Genomic DNA, 19,490 nt, shown 5'->3' with positions numbered 1-19,490 from the left:
GTCGCGGGGCCAGATTTGCCGAATGGCACCATCATCCTGACCGTCCCTTCCTTTCAGAGACATAAAAAGCGACCCATGTCAGGGTGGGCAGAGAACCGAACCACTGCAGTCCTTGTGATTTCCTGTCTTGATGGCCGTGGTGACCTCCATGACCAGTCACTTTGCTTTGTCCTTGTCACTGTCACTATCACTGTTACTGTCACAGCAGTGTTCCCTCGGTACCGCTGTGCAACCACACACGTACACGCCTAGAAATTGAGAAGTTATTTGTGCTATAGGGCGGACCGTAAGCTTTTTGTTTTATGCGGTATTTGTTGCTATTGCTGCTTGTAACTGCAAACAGAGCCCGAAAGTCGTGGTCCCAAGAAGCAGAAAGCCTATTGCTTTGGTATGAACCGCACAAACACTTTAAGCAGGACCCCGCGGGACCGTACCGCTTGCTCTATACTTTTGCTCTGCTCGGCGACGATCTCTGTTTGCAAGTGCTGCCCGCAACCGCATCGTGCTGTACATCCAGATGTCAAGTCCTTCTGTCCGGCCAACCACATACAACAGTACACATTTCAGGCCCTTATTTCCCTAATTAGTCTTCTCTGTACACTCCTCTCTAGATCGCATGAAAGCAAGTCAGTCAGCCAAAAAAAAACCAGATAAAAAACGACAAAAAGCTCCGAGCTAGGGCGCGTAAGGCAGGCAAACAACCACGAAGGGGGGGGTGGGGGGTAGAAAGCCTCGACAGCCTAACTTCTCTCCTTGTCGTCTCCCCTTTTCTTTTGCTTCTTCAAGTTGGACACAGCTCGCAAGTCACAAGAATCAAGCAAATTCCTCGAAATAAAAGATGCATACATGTTGCGCAACGGGAATGAGCAAAAGGTAATAAAGAGAGACGGCCTCCCTCCTTCCGAAGTTGTCCAATAGCAGGCGTCTTGTCATACAAAAGCCGGTCAGTGGCTTGATGCAAAAAGGATGGCCTCACAGGGCCAGACAAGGGCTTTTCTTGGTGGGATTTCTTGAACGGGTAGAACGAGTAGAATAATAGTGCCGGTGTGACCTTGTTTCCTCTTCGAGTTGGTTGATTAAACGGGATAAAACGAGGGCATGCAAGTGGTGACAGTGAGCCTTAGCTCCCCTGCCCTCACGAACATGCATTAGGGTTGTCGATCCTCAAAGTAGGGTTAACACCCCCTTTTTTTTTTCTTGAATGATGAAAGACAACAAAGTCTGGAATGAGCTTCAAGTTCAAGTCGCTTGTCTCCACTACAGTTCTTGACCTAAGGCGTCATTTGGGGCTACGTTAGACATATATTAGGATATAGAATGTTGATAGTCTCATAGGATCGTTCCATTCAAGGTGCTAGTTTCTAGTGGTAAACAAACATTTCTAGGCAAGGAGAACTTGGAGAGTGGAGGAGGAGGAAGAAAAAAAAAAGAAGGGGTATCAAATCGAAGACTAGAAGGGAGAAAGAGTAAAGGGGGGGGGGGGGAAGAGAACGGATAAGAGGGAGGTGCAAGGGAAAGATATTAGTGTGCAAATATTTGTGTAGATACAACAGAGACATACAAACAAAAGATATCAAGAAAGAGATTAAATAAAATGAAAATAGCAAACACCCAAAGCTGTCGCCATAAGACGTGTTTGTTCTAGCCAAAGATCTTCAGGAAGCCCCAGACACCCAGACTGCTGAGCACGGGAATCGTCAAGTTATCATCCCAGCCAAACAAATCTACGACCTCGCTCATTGAAGCAATAAAGCCAGTAAACACACTGACAATGCCCAGTGCCGCGCTCCCCGAGACCGTAGCCTGTTCCGGCGTCAAACTCAGCAGACTAGTCACAGGAGCAGGCAGGTGCAGCTCGCCGGTGAACATGAAGGGAAAGTGCTCGTCGCCAGGCATGAAGCCGACACGCGGAGCCAAGTAGCCCCAGAAGTACAGGGCAGTAGCGATTCCCGTGAGCATGGCTGCTAAAGACCCGGCGAGCGACTTACCACGGCGAACTTTGGGCGTATAGCGACCGTACAGCCGGCCAAAGGTGCTGGCGGCCGTGTCGCACCAACTGAGCAGCATGACACCTAGCAAACCAACATCCTTGGGAAAAAAGTACAATGCTGTCCAGGCACCGAGTAGGTAGAAAATAACGCCGTTATAGCCCGAGTACTCGCTCTCGCGCATCAAGGCACCCAGAACACGCACGTAGAAGGCATTGAAAGAAGGCACATTGTGTCGAAGTACATCAACAACGGTGATGGGGATCAGGGCACCCATGAGCCATGGGGTCACAGACGTAGTTTGTGTGCCGCTGACATAGAGCCAGAGAGAGAAGAAGCCAATTGATACGTGTAGAGCTTTGCGCGGCACTTCGTGCTTGTGGATGAAAGCCCTCCATTGGCTATGGATAGGGATTAAGCCGAGCGGGCTTGGGCAACGATTAAGATCCCAGTTCCAGGCTGACGGTGATGGAGGCGCCAAAAGAGTAGGAAGGCTCTTTTTAGGGTGTCGCATGTTGGCTTGGGAATTATTCTGTTGGTTTTGGAGAGTAGCCGCCGACGACGATGAGGAATCAACAGTAGAGAGGGTTTTCAAGGGGAGCGACGAGTTAGTCTTGCTGCCTAGGGGCGAGTCGTTAGACGAGGCAGTATCCAGATCGTCGGTGTTGTGGATATTGTCACGGCCCAAATTATTGTTGTCGTTATGGTCAAAATCATCGATACTATCGATGGATGAATCGGTCAAAGAGGGGCTTTGTTCAGGGATGGAAGTTGACGGCTGGGGTTGATGGCGGCGGGTACTGGCACTGTTTCGCGTAGAGGGAGTAGCAGGAGCAACGCTAGAAGCAGGCCTAGAAGTGGTTCTGCGACGGGCTACTGAACGCGTAACAGGGCCCGAGTAATCAACCGACGAAGCATCCATATCAGCCAGAGAAAAAGTCTGTTTTGTGGGTGTTGAGGGCGAATTGTGGTCCGAAGACTTTGAGGCGCGTTGCTGCGACCGTGTTGGAGCAGCCATTGTGCGACGAAAACGGCGACGATGATGATGTGGCGACGATTGTGGCGGCGGCGATGGGGAGGACCAGCAGAAAGCTAGCAGGCGGGATGAAAAAAGCGGAAGAGCCGGGCCTTGAGCTGTGGGTGAAAGAGACAACACACCAAGGCAGCAAGGGCGATGATGGATGGTTAAATCAGGTAGAGAGAAGAAGAGCGACCAGAATGAGGATGATTGTGGCGATGGCAGTGGCAGTGGCAGTGGGAGGAATAAAGGGGAAAGAGAAAACTCAAGTGATTCTGGTGTCTCTAATGGTGGTGGTGGCGGTGGTGGTGTCTCTACTGATAGCGATAGCGCTGCTTCGGATGCAATGGACAAAGTGGGGAGAGCATTGGGGCTTGCCAAGGGTGAAATTGAAAGGGCCAGTGGTGAAGACGGCGGTAGTAGTTCTGTGCTGACTCTACTGGTGCTAGTATGGGCCACTTCAGCAGGCTGCACTATAACTTGCGGAATAGGGGGTGCTAGTGGAGGGCTACCACGGCACTGTGGGTGTAGCTTCAGGGATTGCGAGGCCACTAAAGAGTTGGTATCAGCAGGGATTTCAGCAGGGGTTGATCCAGCAGGGCTTCTTGCTCTGGGCTTGCCACTGGACAACAGGTATTCAGCGCCAGTAGCACTAGCAGAGATTGCAGACGACCAGGATGTTTGGCTTTTGTCCTGGCTCGCATGTGCTTGACTGCCCCGAGCGCGTTTCTGATTTGCCCGTTGCTGACCGTTGCTGTCACTGCTGTTGCTGTCGGGATCCTGATTCAGACCTTGAGCTTGGCTCTGGCTCGGCGATGATGTCTGACGGGATGCCACCTCCGCCGCCACCGGCCTCGCAGCAGGAAAAGCGCCCTGGGGAACTGGAGCCATTGGCATTATGCTACCGCCTTCATGCAGCAAATAACTGTCGCTGTAAGAATCACCAAGCGAACGGGCTCTCGCTAAACCGAAGAACCTACTCAAAGGGGATAAAAAAGACCGGCCCCTAAGCTTGGTACCATGAATTGAAGTAAAATTGAGATCGTGAGGTAGACTTAATTTTCACCAAAAATTAATCAAATTAAAATTTCTTCTTCTTTTTCCTTGCAGAGGGCGTTCGAATTGGTATGCTCATCGGTAGTTGCTATGCTAAGTGTAATCCCCACTTATAAGTTGTTTTCTACCAGCTCTTCTTATCTTATCTTATCAACCCGCCAAAATTTTGAGGATAGACCATTACCAAAACCACCATCGCATAAGTAAAACGTCACTCCTCTTGCGCTACTTCTGGCTTTGTCTTGGGTGTTTTCTAGTCTTGTCTACACCAACTTTCTTTTAAGCAGCCCGCCATGTCAAGAGAAAAGAAAGCCGACCCCCGCGCCTGGAAAACCATTCAGCCCGCCCTCCCCTCATGGGTGCTTGACTATGCAGAGGCCAGTGGCTTCGCTAAGATGACCGCCGTACAAGCCAGTGTATTGCCGCAGTGGATTTCCAAAAAGGGCACTGATGTCGTAGTTGAGGCCGTAACTGGGTCTGGCAAGACTCTTGCCTTTCTGTTGCCCATCTGTGTGCGCTTGTTAGGCCTCGGTGAGCCGACCAAGAGACACAACATCGCCTCCATCATCATCTCCCCCACCAGGTATGTCAGTGCCGCAAACGCATTCGTTTCCTTGTCTGTCGTCGCTAACAATCCCCGCGTTTCTAGAGAGCTTGCTTCCCAGATCCACCAGGTTCTCCTTTCACTTCTCGCCTTCCACCCCGAGTCCGCTGAGATGCTGCCCTTCCTCGACCCCGAAAATGAAGAAAAACGGCCTGTTACCACAACTCCTGTGATTGTTCCACAACTCCTCGTCGGCGGATCTGTCACTCCAGCTGCTGATCTTGCTTTCTTTATGCGCACTTCACCCAACATCATAATTTCCACGCCCGGCCGTCTCGTTGAGCTTCTGCAATCACGCCATGTGCATTGTCCACAATCGTCCTTTGAGATGTTGGTTCTTGACGAAGCCGACCGCCTGTTGGACCTTGGTTTCAAGCAAGACATCCAACGAGTGCTCGGCATCCTGCCTAAACAACGACGCACCGGTTTATTCAGTGCTTCGGTGAGCGAGGCTGTAAGCGAAATCATCCGTGTGGGACTGCGCAACCCCGTTAAGATTTCCGTACGTGTCAAGAGCCTGCGTGATGGCGGCATCATTGAGGACCGCAAAGTGCCCGCTAGTTTGGAAATGCGTTATATTGCGACGCCAGCCAGCCACAAGCTTCCCGCCCTCGCAAAACTGCTTGACAAAATGGAAAAGATGCCACAGAAGACAATCGTGTTTGTCGGCACATGTGCCCAGGTCGACTACTTCCAACACATCCTCCCACTTATGCTACCAAAGTGTTACACAACTATCCCACTGCACGGAAAGCACGCTACAAACGTCCGCGAAAGGAACTTTACCCGCTTCGTAACCTCAACGTCGCCTTCTGTTCTTTTCACCACCGATCTAGCCGCACGAGGCCTCGATATCCCCCAGGTTGACTTGGTAGTTCAAATAGACCCTCCATCAGACCCAAAGGTTTTCATTCATCGCAATGGCCGTGCTGGCCGGGCAGGCCGCAAAGGCTTAGCCTTGGTCATGCTCCACTCAGGCCACGAAGAGACCTACACTGAATTTCTCGAGATCCGACAAACACCTATTTTTCCGCTCACTACGCCCGATGTTAGTATAGCCCCCGACGAAGCTGCCCGTACGGCCGAGACCATTCGCACGCTGGCCCGGTCTGACCGTGCCGTATATGACAAGGCGCAAAAGGCCTTTGTTTCATGGGTACGCAGCTATACCAAGCACGCAGCCTCGTCCATCTTCCGTGCCCAAGATCTCGACTGGGCCGACCTTGCTGAGGCCTGGGGCTTGTTGCGCATGCCGGGCATGCCTGAGCTGAAGACCTGGGATGGCGACCGCATGCTAGGCCAAAGTATCGACTGGGACACGTTCGCATACAAGGACAAGGCACGTGAAAAGCTACGACTCGAGGCCTTGGCCGAGGAAAAGGCCGATGGTGGTGCCAAGGCAGCGGCAGCCAAGGCAGAGCGGTTGCTCAAGCGCAAGAAGAACGAAGCATGGAGTTTGAAGAGCGGTCGTGATGACGTGCGGTCAGATCGCAGAGATAAACGACAAAAGAAGGCCGAAGCGAAGCGCATGGCGACCATGACAGAGGCCGAGAAAGTCGAAAAGGCTGATCTGGATATCATGCTCAGCAAGATCCGCGAGCAGAACGCAACGAGAAAAACCGTGTCAAAGGAAGAAAAGGCCGAGGAGTTTGGAGGCTTTGACGATTAGAAACGGAGAGTGCGGGGTGTCTAATGCTTAATATATACCCAAAGCCAGACTTGCATTGTACAATGAGAATATGCACACGCTTTGTTCCAGTTATTCCCCTTCTTCTATTTGTGTATCCTTCCCCATGTTCTACGATTACTAGTGACACCACCTCTTATCACCTCAGTTCTCATCCTGCTGACTCGCCCGATTTGTGAGACGTCTAGATAGTAGTGCTCGTGTTGAGTCTCCACTGCGGCGATGCGCTCGATCTACATCGGAGTCGCAGTTTAGCGTTGGGCAATGAGAAGCTAAAGGGTCGACAACCCTGTATCTCTTCATAAGCGGCAGACGGCCATGTAACTCTTTAAAGCGCAGCACCAGAAACATTCCGATGACAAAGACCCAGTATACGATGTACGCAATGACAGAGTTGTATGTAGCCGAGTTGGTCCAGCCTGTCAAGGCATTCAACACACCCCAGATACCTCCACCTTCAAACTGCGGGCTACAGCACTATTAATTATATCATCAGCACAATAGATCCAAAAAAAGGAAAAAAGAACATGAGCGATATGAGGATCCCACTTACATTAACATGCCATACGCTCTTGTCGATGTCATAAGACCCGGGGCCCATGCCAAGCTCTTGAGCCTCACCACCAATTGCCTCGTTCCACTTCTGCTGGTCCCAATACCAGACCGCACGAGTAAACAAGCCTGCTCCTACCATGTAAAGCAGGCACGTAGCCGCAACTAAAAATTGCTGCAGCCGTGCTCCCGAGCCACCAGCATACAGGGCATACCCGGCACCTGCGCCGAACGCTAGCCCGGCAAGGGTAGCCAGGGGCACGGATGACGGTGGTGTTGAGAAGGAAACTCCGGCGATAAATACTATGGCCTCAACGCCTTCACGTAACACTGTAACAAACGGCAGCGTAAACATGGCATAACGCTCAAGCAGCCGACCAAACCAGCCGCCCTCACCCACAGCCACAGGTGCATGCATAGCCTTAGCCAGCTTGACACGCCACTTAGCCTGCATCTTGCCAACACGCAACACGGCAGCACCCATCACCGTTATCATCAACGAAGCAAATAGGGAGAAGAAGCTTTCGTAGTAAAGCTCATTCTGATCCCACGTCGTACTATTCCATGAGTAAAAGGCCATAACCACACCGCCGGCAATGCACAGGCAGATTGAAAACCCGATAGCCGTACCAGCCCAGACCTGCGTCGGCATTAGTATACGAGGAGCTAGAAAGGTCAGATAGAAGAGGAAAATACCTGGCGACGCAGAGCACGATAGACTTTGGGGTCACCATCAGGGACGTCTAGGGTTTGCTTGAGGAAGGCGAGAAGTATAGACACAATGATGGCGGTCTCCAGAGTCTCCCGGAAAATCAGTAGAAAGACCGGAACAGAAAAAAGCTCAAGCTCAGCCATAGCAAGTAGCACGGGAGGAAAAGAATTCCGGTAGGGTTTGCGCAAAGACAGGCGGGTAGAGAAGACGAGGAGGGAGAGGAGGAGGGATATAATGCAGAGAAGAAACAAAGCGGAAACAAGGTAGAAACAGCGACAAAACGGGGCGCGAGATCAGCGTCACGCGACGTCTTCCCTTATAAAACCAAAGTCGGGTCTTTGAAACAGCGCCAGCGACACACAAAGCTGCATATTTAGGCTATCAAAATCTCGCTACACAAAGCGAAGGAAGGGGAAAAAAAGACTAAATCTTATCAGATCGAGACCGCCTCATTTTTTTTCTTCCCACCTTCCCATTAAGTCTACACTTCAGCTAGGCTAAGAGGCTAAGGGACCCACTTCATAAGATCTGATAAGCAAAGGTACGTATACGTACACACATTAGAAAACTCTCGTTCTTATCCGTGCGATGTTCCCCGAAATCCAACCCAGAGCCCAAGCCCAAATCCGAGCCTTGAGAGTCAGCATTAGCTGATCGAGCGCACACGGAAGAGCCAAAGCAGCTCAGGCATTTTTTGTTTCCCTTTCCTGTTAAATGCAAAGTCATTCGACTATTCAGCGATTGTTTCCAGCCACTTTTTACTTGCCAGGCCTGTAGCGAACTACAACACAGCGCCCTCTTTATTTTCCACTGTATCACCCTTTCTCTTCCTCTTCGCCTCCTCCCTCTCTCCCTCCTCTCTACTTCTTTTCCCTCTTCCTCTTCAACAGGGGAGACAACTAGAAAGTCATAGAGATGCTAGGAAAACTTGAAAGAAAAAAAGAATAGCACAAAAAGACTCCTAGCCTCTCCTACCTACTGTCTTGTCCTTCTTAGCAACTCTTTCCGCCCCCAATCCCACTATGCTCCTCTTCTCGCTCCTAGTCGTATCTACGTTGGCTACGGCGAAGCTCCTTGAATATGACTTCCACATTGGCTGGGTAAACGCCAACCCAGACGGCGCATTTGAACGGCCCGTGATCGGAATTAACGGGCAATGGCCAGTTCCAGCCATCATCGGCAACGTGGGCGACGATGTGGTCTTGCACGTAACCAACAACTTGCGCAATCAACGTACAGCATTGCACTTCCATGGACTGTTCATGAACGGCACAGTGCACATGGATGGTCCAACACAAATCACACAGTGTTCAATACGTCCCGGCCGAACATTTACATATCGCTTTACAGTAAGTTTGTTTCCGGTCTATACGGTCTACACAATCTTTGAACTCCTAAATATCCACATGCCTCTTATCGCCGCCAATTATCACCTTATCGCCGCCAGTTACCTCCTTATTGTTCAATATTACCTCTCCCCACCATACTACCCTCTCAATACTAACATGTTTTTATTCCCTCTGTAGCTCCAGCAGCCCGGGACTTACTGGTACCACTCACACCACCGGGGCCAATACCCCGACGGTTTGCGTGGGCCGCTGATCATCCACGATCCAGCCAACCCATATGCAGGTGTATACGACAACGAGCTCGTGCTGACTCTGTCCGACTGGTACCACTCATCAGTTAAGATTCTCAATACCGAGTTCCTAAGTAAAACGAACCCAACGGGTGCCGAGCCCGTACCACAGGCTGCACTACTGAATGACACACAGAACCTGCATGTTCCCGTAGTCGCTGGCAGCACGTATCTGGTGCGTCTGATTAACATGGGTGCATTGGCCGCCCAGTACGTCTGGTTCGAGGGCCACGACATGCGCGTCGTCGAGGTTGACGGGCAGTATACCAAGCCAGCACCGGCAGAGATGCTGTACCTGTCCGTTGGCCAGCGCTACAGCGTCTTACTGACAGCTAAGCCCGGCTCACTCGCAGCGGCAGGGAGTGCCAACTTCCCTATAATGGCGAGCATGGACACTGATATGTTTGACGTGGTGCCAAAAGACCTGAACTACAATGTTACGGGCTGGCTTGTCTACGATGAAGCCCAGCCACTTCCCGCAGCAGCTGAAGTATCCGTTTTTGACGCCCTAGACGACATGACACTTGTCCCGCACGATGAAAAGCCGCTGCTCAGGGACGTGACACAACGCGTGCAGCTCGACATCAAAATGGACAACCTAGCTGATGGTGCCAATTACGCCTTTTTCAACGATATTACATACCAGCCGCCACGTGTACCGTCACTCTATACAGCGTTGTCGGCAGGCGATCTAGCTACCGATCCGCGTATCTACGGCGAATACACCAACTCGTTTGTGCTGGAGCATGGGGCTGTAGTGGAAATTGTACTCAACAACATGGACCCTGGTAAACATCCATTCCACCTACACGGGCACGAGTTCCAAGTAGTGCACCGATCGCCACCACAGGCGGGGTCGTTTGCCGGCGAGAATGTGGATGATATTGAGCTTATGCAGACGCCGATGCGGCGAGATACCGTGGTCGTCTGGCCCAATGGAAACGTCGTGCTGCGTTTTGTAGCGGACAATCCGGGCGTCTGGTTCTTCCACTGTCACATCGAGTGGCATGTGACGGCCGGCCTAGCAGCGACGTTTGTCGAGGCGCCTCTAGAACTGCAAAAGTCGCTAGTCATCCCAGACGATCACCTAGCGGCATGCGATGCCATCAAAGTGAAGACCAAAGGCAATGCGGCAGGGAACGAGCGCGATTTCTTGAACTTAACAGGCGAACGTACGGCACCACACACACTTCCCGAAGGTTTCACAGCAAAAGGCTGGATTGCGCTAGGCTTTTCGAGCATTGTGGGCATCATTGGCATGGCCGTAGTAGTGTGGTATGGACTCTCAGAGCCCCTAGAGCAAAAGCTTTGGCGCGAAGACGCACCAAACGAGAGGGGCTATGCTACCATCCCTACACCTGACGAAGATTCTCCTGCAAGACAGCACGCATCGCAAAGCAGAGAAGATGTGCCGATATTGTCTGCAATGGAGTAGAGTTCGTAAGTCGTTCTGTAGGACTATAAAATAAATACGTGCATAAAAGCATGTACATGAAAATGTGATAATATAAACAGTTGAAAGGGACTCTAGTAATATTAAAATCATAATAACCTGCCATAACAGCAGTAAAGACATGATGCAAAATGGGGGAAATGGGGGAGGAAAACACAAATCAAAGAAAGGACAAAGGGAAGAAAAAATAGGCACATTTCCGCCAGAAAACAGCCTTATTCGCTCGCAATGAGCTAAGTGAATGTGTGGTCTTTGCTGCTAGTAGCATTCAAGTGGGCAATCCGAAGCAGAAACCAACCAGTGTAATATGCAGATGAATCCTCTCCTTTCAGTGTGTGTGTGTGTGCAAGAGATAGAAAAAGGATATAAAACGAAGACCATAGACAAAAGAAGAACATAGAACAAATGAAACAAGAGACGGCGGCGGGGAAGTACAGTACAAAATGAAGCACCAAAAACAAAGGCGGAAGAGAGAATTGAATAAAAGAACGCCAAGGACAGCAGCCACAACAACAGCTAGAAATAAATCGACCTCTTGCAGTTGAGATCCAGGTCCAGCAAGGATCAGGGCCTGGTCTCAACACAGCTAGTTGTTACATGTATACATAAGAATCGAGGTCAACATAGATTGGGGTGGTGTAGAGAGTGAGAAAGAGTGAAAAAAAAAAAACACAAAGATGGGGTATGGAGGAGGAGGGGACGAAGAGCAGACAACAGGCGATAGGTGGAAGAGTTTACCGAAGCGAAGAAATTAATAAGAATGGAGTCAAGAGAATATGCGACAAAAGAAAGAAAGGTGGCAACAGTAATAGAACCAGCCGCGGCAGAAAGCAGATGCGGAACTGCATATTTTAACCTGTCCTGTTGCTTTGTTTCATTATTCGATCTTTGCAGTAAAAGACCAAGTGTATACTCACACAGCGGCAGATTCCCTTCCTCATCGCCTTCTTCCCAAAATGTCTGATAAGAAATGGCCAGAGCTGTCAGAAGCAGTCATGCCTGAACTAAAACGTATGGCTCCAGGGGCTACCTTTCGGGGCAACTAGCTTTAGTTTTTCTTCTTGGGCAGGCCACGGGCACTACGAGCGGCGACATCGAGCGCAGCCAGGTCCTGTGAGGCAACCACAAGCTGCACAATATTGAGCCACTGCTTGAGTGCCATAATGGGCAAGCTAATGCCAGCAACAATCCACGGGATAGTGGAGTCCATTTTGTTGGCACGAGCCACCTCTAGAGCGGCAGCACTGTACGGGTCGGGGAAGATTTGACGCAAAATTGAGTTGTTAACCTGAGAAGTAATATCGAGGTCATTTACGGCGGCGACTTCCGTCTGGAGCAGCTGGGGCGACAATAAGGGCGAGGAAAAGGAAAGCAGATAGAGAGCTATGAAAAAAAGCTCGTTCATGACGCAGACGGTGAAGAGAACAGTCTAAGTTGAGGGGAGGCGACGATGGTTAGATATGCTAGTACTTCCAAGCAATGGTGTAATATAACAGCTTTTGACATGACCAAGACACCATCATCATGTCCAACAGACTCACCTTGTTGTGATAGTAGAGCTTCAGTAGCCAGCCGCCTCTCTCAATGGCCTTGTGGCTCTTGTTAGAACCGCCAACAGCCATAGTGGCGTACATGTGCATGTAATGGCTGGCCAAGTCAAGCGAAATCAAGATCTGGAAGATAATAGCCCAGCGGGGGAAAGCCATGCTCAAAAATACCAACAGGCAAGTGGTGGTGCAGCGATCAGTGACCATGTCGAGCACGGCACCAAAGCGGGTGGACTGATCAAAGTAACGAGCGGCATAACCGTCAAGAGCGTCGAGGAGGCATGAGATGCTGTAGAGCAGGCAGCAAGTGCGCGGGTGCAGGGGCATATAGTAGAGCGAAGCAACGGCAAGGACAATTCGGAAGTAGCCTATAAATGACAATGGAGACGGGCGGAGAGGCCTATAGCGTTAACGGTGGGATTCTCAAGACCAGAAGCGAGCGAAGGAGAGATATGCACAAAGCGCGGCGGTATCCCAGGGTTGACCGAGATAGGGGAGGGGTGAGAAAGCAATAATAAGAAAGGAGAACGACGACAGGCAGGTAGAAAAGAGAGGGGAGGGAGAAAGACAATCAACACGTACCAATCAGATTGGGATAGAACATGAAAATGTTCTCCGTTGAGCCGGCCACTTCGCTAGCAGCAATGTTGGCATCGGCAACAGCTGCGGCCTCAGCCTGCGCCGTCTTGCTCCGGGTTTGCCGCGCAGCCATTGTGAGGTGAGGGTACGAGAAGGTTGTGAATGAGGGGATCGAAGGCAGCCCGGATCAGTGCTTTTCGCTATCTGGACGTAGAGGAGGATTGTTTTAGATGGCGAAGCCAATTTTCAATGACAATGCTTGGATTTGGGGGCGGGAGCAGTTGAGCAGCAGCGACAGCTTTCGTGAATCGTGGTACGTAGTGAAGAGAATAGTGTATCTGTTGCTGTGGTTTTGTAAAGCTGTGGCAAGGTTTGGGTCTTGATTGAGGACGGATGAGGCGGAGACGATGGCCAAGGAAATTAAAAGAAGCACAAAAATAAGAAATATGGAAGAAAGAAAAAAGAAAGAAAAAAGAAAGAAAGAGTTACAGCAAGCCAACAAGATTCTTGTTCCAATGGACCAACGAAGAACAAGAAAAAAAAATTAGACAAATATTAGAATAGCTTCAAAGGCAGCAGCATAAAAAAGAAGACCAAAGAAGGCTAATAGAGGAAAAGGAAAAAAGGAGTACAAAATAAGGCAGAAGTGGGTAAAACCAAGCAATTAAAAGGGCAGCATAAGACGGAGCCTTTTCTATAGCAGGGCCAGTAAGCTTCACTGCTAATAGGTTCTCTCAGTGTTGTCAGTGCTGTGCTACTAGTGCCTAAACCCTTCTACAAATCCATCTCTACAGGCTATATCCAATTGTACCTCCAGGCGTTATTAATCCATGTTTAAGGGGCAAACAGGTACTCCAACTCTCGGCAAAAAAGAAATCAAAACATAGGACATTGCATGTTAGAGATTCTCCGACTACTCTCTATTCTAATAGCACTGAAGCTACCAGTGCGCTTTTCTCAAAGCAAGCAAGCTTGACGTGTTGCACATCTTGTCCCAAAAGCCTCTCTCCTTGAAGAAGCTCTCCTTCTAGTTGGCCCTACAAAAAACGGGGACTATCCCTATGGGGGTGGCACGATCATTAGACCCTAGTGCCTGGCAGTATCTCAAGGGTTAGATTCTAGCACACTTTAGCGCAACAATGTTCTGTGAAAAGAAATGTCAAAACTATTCGACGTATATGCTATGTGTCTGATGCTGCCGCTAGGAAACTAATATAACTGCCGTATTTCTTTCAAAATGGCGAGCCTTGAAATTATAGGTGAATGTTAGTCATACAAGATCTATTAAGCTAGTAAATGCGTGGCCTGTAGCACACCATTTGTAACTCCTGCAAGTACACATCTCAAACCTTATGTGTAAGTGAGTCCTGATAAGGAAGGATACGGAAAGCAGACCGACCGACTGGTAGATGGGCAGCTGAAATACCGCCAAGCTAAGTCAGACAGAGCATATAGAGAGCACAGAGCACAGGGTAATCAAGGAGAGTGCCATTAAAACAAGACGAACGGAGGAATACCGGCCGACGATCGTTTGGAGCTTGATTCATAACCCGCCTACCTGTAGTGAGCGCATGTGTGCACTATACATGTGTATTTGTGCGCTTGTCTAACATTGCATTGAACAGAAACACAACACCAACAAACTGGCAATAGGGACGACGTGACGATAAGCACAATGACATGCAATATTGGCCAAGGGCAAAAAGGGGAGGAAAACGCCCGTAATGAAAGCATGAAAAACTAGGCTGCAGCCAACAGAGCGAAAGAGAGGGATATCACATCAAACAAGGAAAGAGAGATCTACTACCTCAAATCAATCAGCTTCAGCTCAAGGACGGCTACCCAGAGGTACCCCTAGCTCTGGGCAAAATCTGGTTAACCTTCCGTCTTTTTGCAGTTTTCTTTCTTTCTGTCTGTTGTTGATGTGGGTTCGGGGGTTAGGATCAAGTGCAAACGGACCTGCATTCAAGTGCTTGTGCACAATCAAACAAGCTAATCTGGATTGGACAAGGCAATCAAACCCCTGACAGGAAACTTTCTTGTTTCCCCTCCCTCCCCCAAGAGAGCAGGAGGGAGTGCGTAAAAAGAAACGTTTCGCTGGTGTACTGACAGTATTGGTCAACTACAAGTTAGAGCTAGCCTAACATTAGGCCAGGTCGATCCCAAGCCAAGACTAGGCAGGGCTTTGGATTTTGACGCTGCATGTTCCTGTTCCTGCTCCTACCAAATAGCATGAGCTGAAGGTGTTAGTAAGGTCACAGCTAGCCAATTGAGGGAGGATAAGGGGACGAGGCAAAAGGGAGGAAGTCTCTTGTACAAAAACATAGGGGATGTGAGCATGAGTAACATGATACGATTATTTTCACGAAACCCTTGGATAGATGGCAAGGTTTCTTTTTTAGCCGGGATAGATTTAGAAAGAGGAAAATGAACAGGAACAAGGATAGGGAAGAAATGGAGCGAGAAAGGAGAGAAAAATTGACAACAGGAAGCCTTGTTGACAAGTCTTGAAGTGGCGTCGGCTGGTGGAGGCCAAGTCAAATTCTGACGACGCTGGGTTATGCTATCGTGGCAGGAGATCTGCTGCCGCACAAATCAAGATTGCTAAGTGAAGTGTTTTGCGGCCTTTTAGATAGACTTTTGAGAACGAAACCCTTGAAGAAGCTGACGCTGATGGTGGCGGCTTCTTAGCTCGCACTTTTTGTCAACCCATGCAGTGGTTTTTTTTTCTCTTTCTTTTTTTTTATCGTGTTGCGTGTTGTGTTGCGTGTTGTGTCGAATGATCGAAGTAGAAGGAAATGCTGGCGGGACAGAACGAAAGGAGCAAAAATAAACATGAGAAGAAATTGCCCCGAGGCACTCGTAATCTGGCAACTTTGGTTCCCGGCCGTGGCTTGTATCGAGGGCTATCTTTCGTGCTAGTATTTCTTTTGGTTGTCAAGTTTCGTAGTCAGACCTGTTTTTCCCTTTTTTGCCTTGGGAGGAAGCAATTTCTCTCTATTTCTTTGGGTTGCTTTGTCTCACCAAGGATAGTTAAGTCATCGGGGTGGCCTTGTCCAGAAGCTACCTAAGCGCAGTCAAGGTCTGCGAATTGCCAGTGTGTAGGGTGGTATGGTTATGGCAAGAAACAAGGCTAAGCCACTAAACATCACGCCATGTAGCTGGGAGTAGGCTCTAGAGCTAGGCCGAGGGGGGATCAATAGAGGAAACAAGACGCCAAGCGAGCCTGGACTAGCCCTCATCAAGGGCTAGCACCTCACTATAAGTGCAGCGCTGAGCTGGGCTACCCTACGGCTGGGCTGCAGCGCTGCAACACGGCGAGTTCCGGGCGTCACTCAGTAAAACACTAGAGGCAAAAGCAGCATCCAAACGTGATGGAGATTCCGTGTCTTGAGAGCGAGCCAGCCATGTGACGTGATGGAGGCAAGCACCGATTCGCTGCGAAAGCGAACTGCTGGAATGAGCAGACGAGAGATACCATAAGGCGTAAGGCGTAGTCCCAGTAAGCTGAAGTATTATTGTGGGAAACAAAAATGCAAGCAGCCACTGCCGGGGGGCGAAGAAAGACGAAGCTGTGAACGGGAACGAGAAAACAAGAGAGGGGAGGATAAGAGAAAAAGAGGAAAAATAAGACCATGTCAATGTTTGTAGCTCATGTCCCGCCATCCTGAAGGCTCACCGAGATTTTTCCTTGTCTGTTTGTCTTGGGAAGAATTTTCTCTTTGTTTTGGTAACTGCTTGGCCGCAGCATACAATTGCGCAGGGCTGCTTGTGCCTTGGTCCGATACCAACCTATCAGTGTATTGCTTGATCTCAACATGTCGCAATTACCAAATTCTAGCTTTACGACAAACAGAAAGAAAAAAGCTGCTCTTGCCGCTCCCGCCCTACCGTTAAAATCCCACCCTAGCTTCCCTTGCTCCTGGTCTCCGCCCGCCCTCCTCTCTTTCCCCCTGCACGCCCTACTTAATTGGGAAGAAAGAAGCAACGAAAAATACACCAAAAAGCTAAACAAGAGTCAAGCCAATCCAGCCAGCCAGGGGCACAAGCTAAACCTCGTTTGGCATCTCTAGTCAAAAATTCTTGTGCCTGAGTTCATACATACATACATATATACTGGCTGCCGTGCCCAGGCTACGACAGGCTCGATTATCATGCCAGCTTGCTTCTGCTCTCTAGCCTAGGCTACTTTCCCTTTTTCTTTCCCGCTCTTCTTTCTCTATGTATCTCTTTCTTCTCTGAACTTCAGCTTGCCCCTTTGAGACATCCAATTACTTTGTCTCTCTCACAATTCTTTTTCTCCTCATCTCCCTTGGTTTATTTCCCTCTTCTCGTTCCTCGTGCCCGGCCAGCATCTCTCTTGGACGTGGTAAAAAAAATTGGTTCCCCTCTTTATAGAGCCCAAACTCTTCAATCCGCCAAATTAATATTCCCGCCTTGGCTCCTCTTTTATTTCTCTTTTTTTCTAGCCCTCAACTAGATCGGATTGGACGCTTGCAACCCTCGCAGGCCATATCCTCACTTCGCCTTTTCACCTCCGGCCCTCTCGTTTTCTAAGCTCGCTGTCTCATCCGCTGTCATCCAGTAGAAAAAAAAATCGGAACCATGCAGCCTCCCCATCCCACGCTACGGTCGAAATATGCGGACAGGGCCGAACGCGCCAGCCACCCGCTGGTCTCGTATCTCTTCCGTTTGATGGACCTCAAGGCTTCCAACTTGTGTCTTAGTGCCGATGTCTCGACAGCCCGGGACTTGCTGTCCTTGGCCGATCAGATCGGCCCCTCCATCGTCGTTCTCAAGACCCATCATGATATCATTGCCGGCTGGGACTACAGCCCCAACACTGGGACCGGCGCCAAGCTGGCATCTCTCGCTCGCAAACATGGCTTCCTGATTTTCGAAGATCGCAAGTTTGGCGACATCGGCAACACTGTGCAGCTGCAGTACACTGGCGGTGCTGCACGAATCATTGAATGGGCGCACATTGTCAATGTTAACATGGTTCCTGGCAAGGCCTCGGTGACGGCGCTGACCGAAGCTGCCAACAAATGGAAAGAGCGCCACCCTTACGAAGTCAAGACTACCGTTACTGTCGGCACCCCGCGGGCTGATTCCGACGACGAGGACGACGAGGACGACGATTGCGACGCACCTGCCAACAAAACACATACTGCCAGCAACGGCACCGGGACTGGAAACGGCAACGGCTACACATTTGCGCCCAGAAACGGCACCGGGACCTCAAACAACGGCGACCAAGAAGACATTCCCCCGCACATCGTTCACAATGCCCCTAAAAGCAACACGAGCAACCCTGCTCCCTCATCTAATTCTAATGGCGCGAGCAATGGAAACAGTCTGTTTGGTAGTTTCCGTCTTGACTTTGATGGCAAGCCGTCTCTGCCGCACGAGGGCCGCAAGGGCAGCATCGTTTCTGTCACAACTGTGACCCAGCACTATGAGCCTGCCGACTCCCCACGCTTTACCAAAAACTCTACAGGCGAGGACGAAGTGCTGTTCCCCGGCATTGAGGAAGCCCCAAATGACCGTGGTCTGCTTATTCTGGCCCAGATGTCCAGCAAAGGGAACTTCATGGGTCCTGAATACACGCAGGCGTGTGTGGAGGCTGCGCGTGAGAACAAGTCATTTGTCATGGGATTTGTCGCACAGTCGCCCCTGAACAGCTTACCCGAGGACGATTTCATTAACATGTCGCCTGGCTGCCAACTACCGCCCCAGTCGGAGGACGTGGATGACTCGTGCCAGATTGTTGGCGGAGATGGAAAAGGGCAACAGTACAACACGCCGTCCAAGCTGATTTGCCAATCCGGAGCTGACATCATTATTGTTGGCCGCGGTATCCTCAAGGCTGACGACCCCCCATCCGAGGCGGAGCGTTACCGCAGCGCTGGCTGGAAGGCATACCTTCAGCGTCTAAGTTGACTAGCCGACCAAGGTGACGAAAGCTGTCAGCATGACACTGAGGTAGATGCTGAAGGCACTGCTACTGGCGGAGCTAATACAGATAACGATATTAAGATGGACGCCGGGACGGGCGATCACATGGAAGTCGATGTTGAGGCTAGTGGGGCGAATGCCGATGGCAACAGCGGCTCCTCGCCGCATGGTATGAAGCGGAAGAGATCAACCGACTCTGCTCGGGACTCTGCTCGGGATTGAGTGCAGCGTGCCTGCTACCTAGATTTATATGTGTGTGTCTCTTTGTCACCATCTCTACCTGGCTGCAACCTAGGCTTGCAATCTCCCTGGGGGCTCAGCTCGGTCTGATTTGAGCCCAGCCTAGTCTGGGCAGGATTGACATCAAGAACGGAACTCTTCGGTGTTGTGGTTATCATTTTCGGTTGTTAGGCATTTTGGATTTTGCTTTTATTTTTCGGACTTCTTGGTGTAATTGGCGCAGTTGCTAAACATAATGGCCAGGGCAACGAGGCTTCGTAGCTGTTCATATGAGCCTTGGCCTGGAAGGGGTTTCCTTTATTTCGGAGGGAAGGGGCGGGGTTATATGGCGGGCTACATTGGGGTTTCTCTTTTACTCTTTTCTTTTTGTGATATTTTTCTTCACTTGTCTTTCTTCTTTATCCTATATTGCTGTCCTGTTTCTTTGCTTCCCGACCTTGTGCATTTTGTAGTAGTT

The 19,490-nt window shown here is 50.1% G+C and overlaps 6 protein-coding genes across 6 annotated transcripts; 3 read left to right on the top strand and 3 right to left on the bottom strand.

The window, feature by feature from the left end:
* Positions 1 to 1,641: 1,641 nt before the first annotated feature.
* On the bottom strand, positions 1,642 to 3,903 carry HOO65_010605 (CTP-dependent diacylglycerol kinase 1; the record flags this gene model as incomplete). Its single annotated transcript, XM_070999761.1, has 1 exon — positions 1,642 to 3,903. One exon carries the CDS (start codon positions 3,901 to 3,903, stop codon positions 1,642 to 1,644), a length of 2,262 nt encoding a protein of 753 aa, XP_070862427.1.
* Positions 3,904 to 4,355: 452 nt separating this feature from the next.
* HOO65_010604 (ATP-dependent rRNA helicase SPB4) lies at positions 4,356 to 6,335 on the top strand (the record flags this gene model as incomplete). Its single annotated transcript, XM_070999760.1, has 1 exon — positions 4,356 to 6,335. One exon carries the CDS (start codon positions 4,356 to 4,358, stop codon positions 6,333 to 6,335), a length of 1,980 nt encoding a protein of 659 aa, XP_070862426.1.
* A 162-nt stretch (positions 6,336 to 6,497) lies between these two features.
* On the bottom strand, positions 6,498 to 7,760 carry HOO65_010603 (Plasma membrane iron permease; the record flags this gene model as incomplete). Its single annotated transcript, XM_071005896.1, has 3 exons — positions 6,498 to 6,830; positions 6,907 to 7,545; positions 7,602 to 7,760. 3 exons carry the CDS (start codon positions 7,758 to 7,760, stop codon positions 6,498 to 6,500), a joined length of 1,131 nt encoding a protein of 376 aa, XP_070862425.1.
* An 879-nt stretch (positions 7,761 to 8,639) lies between these two features.
* Positions 8,640 to 10,691, top strand: HOO65_010602 (Iron transport multicopper oxidase FET3; the record flags this gene model as incomplete). The annotated part of the gene is made up of 2 exons (XM_071005574.1): positions 8,640 to 8,966; positions 9,144 to 10,691. 2 exons carry the CDS (start codon positions 8,640 to 8,642, stop codon positions 10,689 to 10,691), a joined length of 1,875 nt encoding a protein of 624 aa, XP_070862424.1.
* A 1,066-nt stretch (positions 10,692 to 11,757) lies between these two features.
* HOO65_010601 (uncharacterized protein) lies at positions 11,758 to 12,968 on the bottom strand (the record flags this gene model as incomplete). The annotated part of the gene is made up of 3 exons (XM_071005927.1): positions 11,758 to 12,048; positions 12,251 to 12,624; positions 12,839 to 12,968. 3 exons carry the CDS (start codon positions 12,966 to 12,968, stop codon positions 11,758 to 11,760), a joined length of 795 nt encoding a protein of 264 aa, XP_070862423.1.
* Positions 12,969 to 17,440: 4,472 nt separating this feature from the next.
* HOO65_010600 (Orotidine 5'-phosphate decarboxylase) lies at positions 17,441 to 19,015 on the top strand (the record flags this gene model as incomplete). The annotated part of the gene is made up of 2 exons (XM_071005756.1): positions 17,441 to 18,773; positions 18,825 to 19,015. The coding sequence occupies 2 exons, from the start codon at positions 17,441 to 17,443 to the stop codon at positions 19,013 to 19,015; spliced, it is 1,524 nt and encodes a 507-aa protein (XP_070862422.1).
* Positions 19,016 to 19,490: the final 475 nt, after the last annotated feature.

Source organism: Ceratocystis lukuohia (assembly GCF_044167205.1).
Source record: "Ceratocystis lukuohia strain C4212 chromosome Unknown Supercontig1_pilon, whole genome shotgun sequence".
Classification (NCBI taxonomy): Eukaryota; Fungi; Ascomycota; class Sordariomycetes; order Microascales; family Ceratocystidaceae; genus Ceratocystis; species Ceratocystis lukuohia.
The sequence above is the reverse complement of the archived record's forward strand: the minus strand, read 5'-3'. Positions and strand labels throughout refer to the sequence as shown.